The following is a 10,862-nucleotide window of genomic DNA, read 5'->3' as shown; positions in this document are numbered from 1 at the left end:
ATTCATGTGGTACAATATCTTATTTCCAATTTGAACCATTTGGAAAGCAAAAGCATTCCTAAAGCAACAATATGTCTTTGGAATAATGGTTCAAGTGGATGACCCATTTTGAAATAACCATTTTTATCAACTAATATTGATATATAATCATTTAAACATTCACTAAATACATAACTAGTTATTTCTTGTTGTTCCATTAATGTTCTGATTACACTTCCAGTAAATTGAACTAAATTCATTATATCAACCGTTGAACTTGTAGCAACTTGAAACTGAACAATTTGAAATCTAAGTAATTTCAATAATGATGATATATACTCTGGTGATTGTATTGAAACTGATGAAAATGGCATTTTTTTATATTGTTCGAATGAATCAGAAACAATATCAGGAACAACTTGACATGTAATTAAAGCTAATAACACATAAACAACATCTATTGATTCAGTACAATGTGGTAATTGAAAGTTAATGAATACAATTCCTTTTTCTTTATTAAATTGATTTACAAAAAGTTGTTTTGTTTGAGAACCAACAGCCATGAATGATGCACATAATTTCATAACAGCAATAACAATATTTATTGGTAATGACTGAAGTGATAACATATGAAATAAAATACTTGGTGTAAATATTGATAATAACGTTGTTTTATCTTTCAAATTAGTTGATAAGAAATTGATTAATTTTATTAAAGAAATGCACCTTAATTCTGATTTTTGAATTAGAAGTGAAGTTGATTGTTTGTCATCCATTATAGAAATAAAATGAATTAATAACCTAACTAATAACTTTAAATCATCACCAGTACAACTATGAAGTAAGAAATATTGTAACAAGTTGATAATAATTTGAATAACCCCATCATCAATAGTATCATCTTGGAATAAATCAATTAACCTAGATAAGAAATGTAAAGAACGTAAAATATTAATATTAGTTTGTGCATATTTATTGTTATAAATTAATGAAACAAATGATTGAAGAATAAATAAAAATGTTGTTTGTGGATCTTCCATTCTATGAAATAATGAAAAGTCTAATATTAATATATCAAATACATCTGGTGAAGAAATTACAGCAGAATCTTTCTTTGTAGGATCAACACCAGAAAGTAGCAATAATGTCATAATAGATTCTGTTGTAACTAAAGAAGGTTTTCGATAAATAAAAAGGTTTAATAAATCAAAACCATGATATTGTTTCATTTCTTCAAAAAGATCTTCTGACTTTCTTAATGAATGAAGAAGTAATTTTAATGATAAATCAAATTTTATTTTTGTATCTGATTTTAATATTAATGCCAATAATAATGCAATTCCCCCCACTTTATAAATTCCATCTGTAATATCATGAGGAGATGCTAAATTTACTGTTCCAAATGCAACACATGAATTTAAAGCATAAGGAGTTAATATACGATCTGTATTAATAATAATAGATTGTTCTGGAATATTTAAATTAAATGTTGAATATGTTAATGACTTAATATCAGTAAAGCTTTGAATTACATTGACATCATTTGAATCATAATTTGGTAAGACTTCATATCTTGAATAATCAATCGTTTGGAAACTTCCTTGGTACATTTCTCCTAATAAATACAATTCTCTAATTTGTTGGTCAGAAAATGGATATTCTAACAATTTCAATGGTCCTATCTTAAAAACTGAATTTGGAATTACTTTATTTTCTTTTGAATGTCCAATAACGCAACGGTATGGTGTTGGATTATAATTTATTAATTTAGCTGTTGATTTTAATAATCCATTAATATATAATGTAATTTTCTTTCCTTTTCCTACTAAAACAATATGATTCCATTTTCTTGGTAATGGCATATTATCAAATACCACCTTTGATCCATACGTAACTCTTAACCCACTTGGATTCACAATTAATTGCATAAAATTTTGTTCTGTTCCATTTATGGTTTGATAAATTTGAAATAAAGATAGTTCACTAACAACTGGTGGTAAATTTACCCATGTTGAAATACTCCATTGTTGTAATGGAAATAGTGTTGTATCAACTGGAATAGATAAACAAGAATACCCATTTGGTGCTGTGTTAAAACTTAATGCCCCATTCCTATCTGCCTTGATTGTTGAGTTTAATAAACAACTTAGTACACCTTCATCACAAGGTTGTCTTTTTAATGATTTCATAAACACAGAAACATCTTCTAGTTCTACACCATATGCAATTAATTCAGTTAATAATTCTAATAATGTACTATGTAAAGGTGATTCTTTTGTAATATCCTCTTTAAATTCTTTAATCAATGTTGTAGTAATATGTTCAAATGACATTTTTCTAACATTAATATCTTCTTTTGATGTTAAGGTTAAAAATTTAAGAACAAGCTGTTGTTGTTTAACATTTAAAGCAAAATGTATTAATCTAATTAATGAGTGAAGAACAAATGGATGATAAACTAATACTCCTCCAACAGGTTTTGTAAATACTCCAAGATTTTGAACTTTATCAATATCAGGAATTTCAAAGATTATTGCAATTAATAAACATGTCATTCTTTCTGAATATTTACACTTATTCTCTTCATTTAAAAATGGAGAGTTTTGAATAAACTGAATTAATTCTCCATTTTTAAATGTTTCATCAAAATGTTTTCTATTATCTTTACTTCCTTTCATAGCATAAATCATAGCAACAAAACAATATTCAATAAATGAATAACGGTCTTCAGTTACTCCATTTATTGGAATACTTTCAAGTGACCAATTCCAATATTTATATAATCTTTTATAAAATTCAAATCCTCCCAATTGTCTAAATGATTCTTTTACTACAGAACTTCTATATAACATTGCACAAACACATTTTAATAAAATAATTGGAGATGGATCTGTTTCAAGTGGCTCAATCATTTTCTTTAATAAATCAGTAGTTTGAATTGGGTCATAATATTCAATAACAGCTGTAAATAACTTTGTTAAATCCCTTCTTAAATTAATATTTTGTTTAAACAATGATAATGCAGCTGTCATAGCAGTAGTTTCTTTAAATAATGTAAAATTACTAACAGAATGATTCATTAATCGAGTAATTAAAGTAATCATTCCTTGTAAAACAAAACTTTGGTTTATTTCATTTGAATGAGTAGCGAAATAAATAAAAACAGTAATTGCGTTAATAGTCATTCCCGTTTGTTCAAATATTTTTTGATATCCTTTACTATCTATAAGTAATTGATTTGTTAAATAATCAAATGCACTAACTAATTCAGGATGTTTATTAATTTTATCAATTGTTAAATGAGTTGTAATAACTTCAATTTCTTTATATGGTACAAATTTTTGACAACGAGACAAATACACACATAAAGAAAGCATAACATCTCTTACTGGTTGAGATACTTGATCAAATATTAAATATAATTTAGGTGTATAATTAATAGAATGTAAAACTAAATAATTCATTGGATTTTCACGATAGATTCTTTCAATTATTTTCATAGTATGTAATTTTCCTTCTTCACGATTTGTTTTTAATAAATAATTTTGTAAAAATAATGGAATATATTTATTTCTTACAAGGAAATAAGGATATCTATTTGCTAATATTCTTGTATTATTATTGTATTCATCATTAATTGGAATTGTTGGTGTAAAATCTCCAAAGAACATTAGAGGTGCTAACATATCTAAAACCCCATCAACTCCTGTAATTAATTCTTTATCTGATTCAATTAATAGTACTAATAATGCTTCATAAAATCCATTGTTTGAAACACAATTTAAAATAGCATCAGATAATAATGCAGTATTTTTAACAAACGAAAGATATGATTCAATAAGCCTTAACGTATCACTATTTGGTTTTGCTTGTTCAAGAGCTTTTACAGATATTTGTACTGATTTTTCCCTTGCAACTACTTGAATTAATTCTGGATCCATATGAGCATGAGTAATAGTTTGAAACACAGGAAGTAAATAAATTTGAATATCAGGTTTATCAAAACGTAAAACTAATAATCCAAATGGTAAAGTTTTTTTTGGTGTAGGAGGTACAATAAGAATAATCATTGACATTAGTAAAGACAATAATTCTGAATATTCATTCTTTTCTATTTGAATTAAAAAAGAATATAAATCAGTAATTTTATTAACAAATTCATTTCTATCAAATACTGTTAATATTTCTCCAGAACCAAATTGAGCTAAGTCATGAAGACATTTAAATAACTCTTGTCCATCTGGTAATGATTGTATCTTTGTACCTATTAACCAATTTAATTTGTCAATTTTAATAGGATTTAATGCATTAATAAAAATATTAACCAATGTATTAGAGAAAGTAGAAACCATTGGTAAATCACGTATTTTTTCACTTGGAATTTTAAAAAATATTTCAATACATTTTTCTAACTCAGAAATGTGATGTGTTGATAAATAACTTGTAAAATGTTTATTAAATAAGATATAAAATTCATTTTTGTGAATAGGAGTTGTAAGTGTGTTATTAGGTTTGGATTGTTTTTTGAATGACTTAAAGATACTCATCTTAAACACAATAAATTATGAGTTCGTTTAATGATACAACTTATTAATTCTTTTTCTTTTTTTTTCTTTCACTTCAATCTTTCTCTTCACTTTATCTTTTTATTTTTTTTTCTCTTATTTTAAACTTCTAACTTCATAAACTTTGAAAAATTAAAAATAAAAAAAAATTAATCTCAAAATAAGAACAGAATCACGTTCTGATTCAGTTTTTGTGTTGGTTCAAATGAAATTATTATTACAATGAACTAAATCACCGTAAGAATTAGGGAAATTTACATAAAAACTAAAGTCATATATATTTAAGATCCCTTATAACCTGAAAAGAGAAGAAAAAAAGAGATTTTAATAATGACTACAATTTATTGACGTTCACCTCTAATTCTTCTAGCAAGTTGCATATCTTTTGGCATAATGGTAACTCTTTTAGCATGAAGTGAACATAAATTAGTATCTTCAAAAAGACCAACAAGATAAGCTTCAGCAGCTTCTTGAAGTGCCGCAATAGCAGCAGATTGAAATCTCAAATCAGATTTAGACTGTTGAGCAATTTCTCTAACTAAATGTTGGAATGGTAATTTTCTTAATAAAAGTTCAGTAGATCGTTGGTAAAATTTAATTTCTTGTAAAGCCTTAATTCCTGGATGTGAATGTCGTGCTACTGGTTTCTTTTGTGAAACACTAGCAACGGCTTTCTTAGAAGAGACAGCTGCTTTTTTTGAAGCAGACTTTGGGGCGTAGTATTTTCTCGGTTGTTTAGAAGTAGCAGGTCGTTCAGTAGTATTATTTCCTTTAGTTCTAGCCATCTTGAAAGAAGTGAATGAAATAAACGATCTTGAGTTCTTGTTTAAATATCTTAAAGAAAGGGTGAGAGTCCAAATGAAATAAAAATTTATTCAATTTAATTACTTTTACTAATCATTTTATCAACAGAGAAAAATCCATTTTAACTTAGATGAAATTTGAGATCATCATAAATTAAAAGTTTATTTAGGGAATTCTTTTGTTAAATTCTTCTGAACCTTTTTTTCTTTTTTATATCTTTGAAATAATTCATTTTGTTTACTACTTTTATTAATTTTCATCATCAACTGCTTTACTTAACTAATTTGAGTATTTAATACCTTAGAAATAAAGAAACAATCAAACTTAAAGCAGAAGTTTTATAAATTTTTAGTTTGCCCTTCTTTTTCTTTTTTCAATTACTTTTTATTTTTTATTTTTTTTTTATTTTTTTTTTCTATGAATTACAAAATAAATTTAGTTGAAAAGTTCAAAAAATCATAGAAAATTCAAAATAAAAGAAGGACCAAATGGACTGATAAGAAGGATTTATACGACGTAAAGAATGAAAAGAACATCATGTTTTTTTTTCAAAATCGGTGGTGTTGAGGTTTCCTCAAAAGACAAAAACCATTATGTTCCGATTTTAAAGAAAAACAATACCTAACTACCATAGAAATAAAATAGATGAAGAAAAAGAGTGAATTTTGAATAACAAAGTTAAAAAAAAGGATAATAAGTGAAAAGAAAGTTCAAGAGTGAAAAAGGAGGTACTATATTTTTGGTATATATAAAATTTCGTTTTGATTTGACTTTTGTACTCGTTTCACTAGAAATTTATTCAAACATGAAAATGAGCCAAAGCCCATATCTTGAACAAGTGCCTTCCCCAGTTAATTTTGTACTGAGATCGCCTAATTGTTCATTAGAGAAATTATTAGAATTACCTGATATCTTAACTGAATTAAGAATTAATAAGCGACTTCAAAAATTGTTTGTTAATAATTAACTGATAAAAAAAATAAAAAGGTATTAAATGAAATAGTATATCTGGAGAACATGTATTAGATCAATTATTTGATTATATTTGTGGAACTGGGGATGAAAGATTTCAATCTCCAGCTACACAAATAGTTTGTTCAGAAATTATGACAATTTCAGAAAATATATTTTATTTCCCTCATTTAATTAATTTGCTCTTTAAAGAAATGTCACAGTCTGAAGATGAAATAACAATAAGTTGTATTAGTCGTGTATTATCAGTATTAATGAATTTACCAACATCGAATGTATTTGAAATTATGTCAGAAACTCCTAATGTTATCAGTGTTCTTATAAATAAAATTACTAATTATGAAGTGTCTCAATTTATTCTAAGTATAATGAAATATTCATCTAAAGATGAAATGTGTAAAGCTACAGGTGTATATTGGTTATGTCAAAATGGATTTATTAATGATTTATTAAAATTATTTATTATATCAGAAAATAATGGGGATAATGATAAAATTGAAAGTATTACATCTCTTATTGAAGAAATTACATTACTTAAAGAATCATCATCCGTTTTTAATAATTATTTAAATTCTAATGAAAATTTATCTTCTTTTTATTTAATAATTTTCAATACCGTTTGTTTTACAATTTTATTTATTGTTTTAATATTTATTTATCATTAGAGATCTTCATATGTTTTTGAAAAAGGACTTTGTATTATTCAAAATATTTTAGCTTGTTCTGTTTATTCAGGAGATCTTTGTACAAACCCCTATAATAAATTACCAATGGTATATCAAGAAATATGTAAATATTTTGAACAAATTTCTAATCATTTTAGATATGAAAGTGGACCAATTACACAAGTTAGAATTCAACTAGTGCATTTACTTCTTTCATTAACATTATCTAATTATTCATATATATATAGTCTTATTATTAAATATAAATTAATGAATATATTACTTGATATATTCTTTAATTTTAATCATAATTGTACAATATTCAGACAAGTAGCTTTTGATATAATTAGTTTTATTATTAATCAATCAGTTGAACCTTTAAAATCTTCATTACTTGAAATTGGTTTATTAAAACGACTTGTTGAAGAAGATAAAAAATCTATTCAATTTAAAAATCAATTTAATTATTATCCAGACCATCATTCATTATCAATTATTTTAATGAATAATATTCATCTCGTTGCAGAAGATGATCCAAGTGATGAAATTCATAATGATTTATTTATGAACCAATTTGAAGATTATTATAATGAATATATTTTACCTAGAGAAACTATTTTAACAAATCACTATCTTTGTGAAATAATACCAGGAGGTTCTAAAGAAAATGAAGGATATATTTTTGACTTCTTTGACGATGAAATGTAAAATAGAAATTTCTAGGTATCAAACGAATAGTTATAATTAATTTTTTATAAGCTCTAATTGAATTATTTAAACATTAAAATTTGTTTTTCTTATATAACAAAAATAAATAAGGAATTTGAATAAGTATCTCAAAATCCTTTAAAACTTTTTTTCCTTTCAAAAAATAAAGTTTTTAAAAATATAAAAACTCTAAATTCAATTATGGAGGATCATACACAACTTTATATTGATTGGGTAAATGAACAATTAGCAGAAAGTAAAAATGTTTTAATAGTTAATTCATTAGATGATTTTACTGATGGGACTATATTATTACGATTAGTTGAAAAATTAACAAATCTTCATTCTCGAAATATTGAATCTCATCCAAAAACAAAAGAACAAAAAGTTATTAATATTAAAGAAGCTTTAAGACTCGCTGAACGTAAATTTGGTACATTACATGGAGTTGAAGTTAGTAGTATTGCAGAAGGAGATGAAAAACTTACATTAGGTTTTATTGAAGTACTAAAAACATCATCAGAAGCTGATAGAAAACGATCACAAACAATAACAAGACAAACATTTGTTAAAAAAGAATTCATTCGTAGTCAGAATGTTAAAATGAATCATAACGTTAATTTTACAATTAAAAATACAGAAACAAGTAGAGATGTAACGAATGGCGTTAGAATTTCTGTTGCTAAAAGGCCTCAAATGACACCATCTACGGGAAATATTAGTTTAACTCACAGTAATAACCCAACACCAATTCATGAAAGAAAAAATTTTCTTCAACATAACACTAAAATAACTAGTTTACATGATTTATCAACTAATGTTCCACCTCCTGTTCCTATAAAATCGTACCATCGTAGAAAAGAAAAAACAAGAAGAATTAGAGAAGCAAGAGAATTTACTTCAACTGAAATAGAAGCAGTTGAAATTGCTGGAAAACCAGGAACTAATATTGGAATTACTAAAGGAGATATTAAAAGAATTAATGAAAAAGTATTTGAAATTAAAGGAAAGTATTTTATTGTTACAGGTGTTAAAGATGATGAAAATGTTATGGAAGAATTAAAACTTACACCAAAAGGATTAAAAGAATTTGTTACTAATTGTGCACGTCAAATTCTTACTGAACAAAGATATCTTGATGATATAGAAAAAGAAGATAAAAAATTTGAACATTTAGAACAATTACAAGATAATATTTCCGTTGAAAAATTAGTAATCGAATTACAATGTTTAATTCGTGGTCATTTTGTTAGAAGAACACAAGAAGTACAAGGAATGATAACAAGAAAATATACTATAAATGAAATAACAACAAGTGAAGAAACATATGTCAATAATTTGATCATTTTAAAAGACTTTTATTTACAAAAATTGTTAGACTTTAATAAAGATGAATTATTAAAAAATACAATTAAAGACCTTGAAATGATTATTAAATATAATCAAACATTATTAAATTCATTATTACAATTCAGGAAAGATAAAAATATTTATGGAGATGGATTTGCTAAACAATTTCTTCAATTTACAATGTTTCTTAAATCATATACCACTTATGTAAATCATCAGTCTCAAGTGTCTGATGACATTTATCAAAAATCTATTAAAAATAAAAATTATGGAAATAAACTTAAAGAACTTAGTCTTCAACCAGAAGTTAAAAACCAAACTATAGCTAGTTATTTAATTCTTCCTGTTCAACGTATCCCTAGATATGAATTATTTATTAAACAATTAATAAAAAATATGCCAAATCATCATAAAGAAAGACAAGAATTGACTCGTGCATTAAAAGTTGTTTCTGATATTAATAAACACTTAAATGAAACAAGAAGAAATAATGAAAATATTCAAAGAGTACAATTTTTAGCATCAAAGATTACTTTAAAAAAATTAGATCTTGCAGGTGATAAGTATAGAAGATTTATTATGGGTGGTTTTGTTCGTCTTCAAGGACATCCTACCAAATTTAATTTACAAGACTTATTCCCAGAAAAACAACATTTAATGTTATTATTCTCTGATATTGTATTATTTATTCCTGCAACTAAACCATCTAAAATAATTGAAGATAATCCTGTTGATACTTTATTAAATTCAGGTAAATTTAAATGTAAAGATGTATTAGAATTATTTAGTACTTCATTAATTGATTTTAATACTAATAGATTCTTCTTAATTACTAAAGAATCAACATATTTAGTTGCCTGTGAGTCAATGGAAGATAAATCTAAATACATTAACGCAATCAATGATTGTTTAGTTTTAAAATATTCACCATTAGTTGCGAGAAGTGCTGAATTAATTAAACAAAATGGAATAAGTTCTAATACACTTAACCCACAACAAGTTATTGAAAAAAATAAACAATTATTAGCTAGACCTGATTTTGAAGGAGAAGCAATGTATAGAGATCTTCAAACAGGAATATGGGAACCATGTTATTTAATGTTAATTGGGTCAATTCTTTATATATACAAAAATCCTGTAGATATATTTAATGGAATAACTCCTATAAAAATGATTGATGTAAGTAATTTTATTATTAAATCACCTATAGTATCTGCACGTCCTTCTTCATTTGAAATTTCATTTAGATATGAGGTTAATACATTTAGTGTAAAAGATGATGAAAGTAAATCATTATGGCTAATTGCTTTAAGAAATGCATTTGTAAGATTTAATATAGCAACTGCAGTTTCTAAAGAACAAGCCCTTCCAATAATGCCACTCAAAGAACCATTATCATTTATTCCTGATGATATTAAATTAACTGATGGATTTAATTTTGTTCTTAATCTCTTAATACTTCCAGGAAATAGAATTTGTGCTGATTGTTTATTTAGAGAAGTGTCTTATGTAGATTTGGACTATGGAGTTTTTATTTGTGGTCCATGTTCACGATCTCATATGAAATTATCTCATAAACAATTAAAGAAAGGTATCGTCCCTGTTTTAACATTTAAACAAGTGTATGAATATCCTATTGATGATTTACTTGTTTGTTTCTTCCATTTTAATATTTGTTATATACTTTATTCATCTTCTTAGAAATTAAGAACATTAGGCAATCTACGTGCAAATAGTTTTTATACTAAAACATTCTCTTCAAATCAAATCCCTTCAAAAGAACAACTCCAATCAGCGTCTGCGTTTGTTTTTTTTTTCT

The 10,862-nt window shown here is 25.3% G+C and overlaps 4 protein-coding genes across 4 annotated transcripts in view, besides 10 other annotated features; 2 read left to right on the top strand and 2 right to left on the bottom strand.

The window, feature by feature from the left end:
• Window positions 1–2: 2 nt before the first annotated feature.
• EDI_160120 (uncharacterized protein) lies at window positions 3–4,526 on the bottom strand (the record flags this gene model as incomplete). Its single annotated transcript, XM_001739130.1, has 1 exon — window positions 3–4,526. The coding sequence occupies one exon, from the start codon at window positions 4,524–4,526 to the stop codon at window positions 3–5; it is 4,524 nt and encodes a 1,507-aa protein (XP_001739182.1).
• Window positions 3,509–3,552: a sequence feature (AT_rich).
• Window positions 4,527–4,573: 47 nt separating the features above from the next.
• Window positions 4,574–4,647: a microsatellite.
• Window positions 4,648–4,671: 24 nt separating this feature from the next.
• Window positions 4,672–4,698: a sequence feature (AT_rich).
• A 187-nt stretch (window positions 4,699–4,885) lies between these two features.
• EDI_160110 (histone H3, putative) lies at window positions 4,886–5,329 on the bottom strand (the record flags this gene model as incomplete). The annotated part of the gene is made up of 1 exon (XM_001739129.1): window positions 4,886–5,329. One exon carries the CDS (start codon window positions 5,327–5,329, stop codon window positions 4,886–4,888), a length of 444 nt encoding a protein of 147 aa, XP_001739181.1.
• Window positions 5,330–5,707: 378 nt separating this feature from the next.
• Window positions 5,708–5,763: a microsatellite.
• Window positions 5,764–6,159: 396 nt separating this feature from the next.
• On the top strand, window positions 6,160–7,693 carry EDI_160100 (uncharacterized protein; the record flags this gene model as incomplete). Its single annotated transcript, XM_001739128.1, has 3 exons — window positions 6,160–6,299; window positions 6,352–6,937; window positions 6,986–7,693. The coding sequence occupies 3 exons, from the start codon at window positions 6,160–6,162 to the stop codon at window positions 7,691–7,693; spliced, it is 1,434 nt and encodes a 477-aa protein (XP_001739180.1).
• Window positions 6,754–6,788: a sequence feature (AT_rich).
• Window positions 6,873–6,979: a sequence feature (AT_rich).
• Window positions 7,213–7,291: a sequence feature (AT_rich).
• Window positions 7,694–7,723: 30 nt separating the features above from the next.
• Window positions 7,724–7,803: a sequence feature (AT_rich).
• Window positions 7,804–7,851: 48 nt separating this feature from the next.
• Window positions 7,852–7,880: a sequence feature (AT_rich).
• A 14-nt stretch (window positions 7,881–7,894) lies between these two features.
• The window catches only part of EDI_160090 (Rho/RAC guanine nucleotide exchange factor, putative), a gene marked incomplete at both ends in the record, with an annotated part of 4,717 nt that continues 1,749 nt past the window's right edge, over window positions 7,895–10,862 (top strand). The window contains 2 exons of the mRNA XM_001739127.1: window positions 7,895–10,693; window positions 10,745–10,845. Of these exons, the coding sequence (XP_001739179.1) occupies window positions 7,895–10,693; window positions 10,745–10,845 (2,900 nt within the window). The remainder of the gene's footprint in view (window positions 10,694–10,744; window positions 10,846–10,862) is intronic.
• Window positions 9,411–9,441: a sequence feature (AT_rich).

This window comes from Entamoeba dispar, genomic scaffold, assembly GCF_000209125.1.
Source record: "Entamoeba dispar SAW760 scf_1105229461987 genomic scaffold, whole genome shotgun sequence".
Taxonomy (NCBI): Eukaryota; Evosea; order Mastigamoebida; family Endamoebidae; genus Entamoeba; species Entamoeba dispar.
The sequence above is the reverse complement of the archived record's forward strand: the minus strand, read 5'-3'. Positions and strand labels throughout refer to the sequence as shown.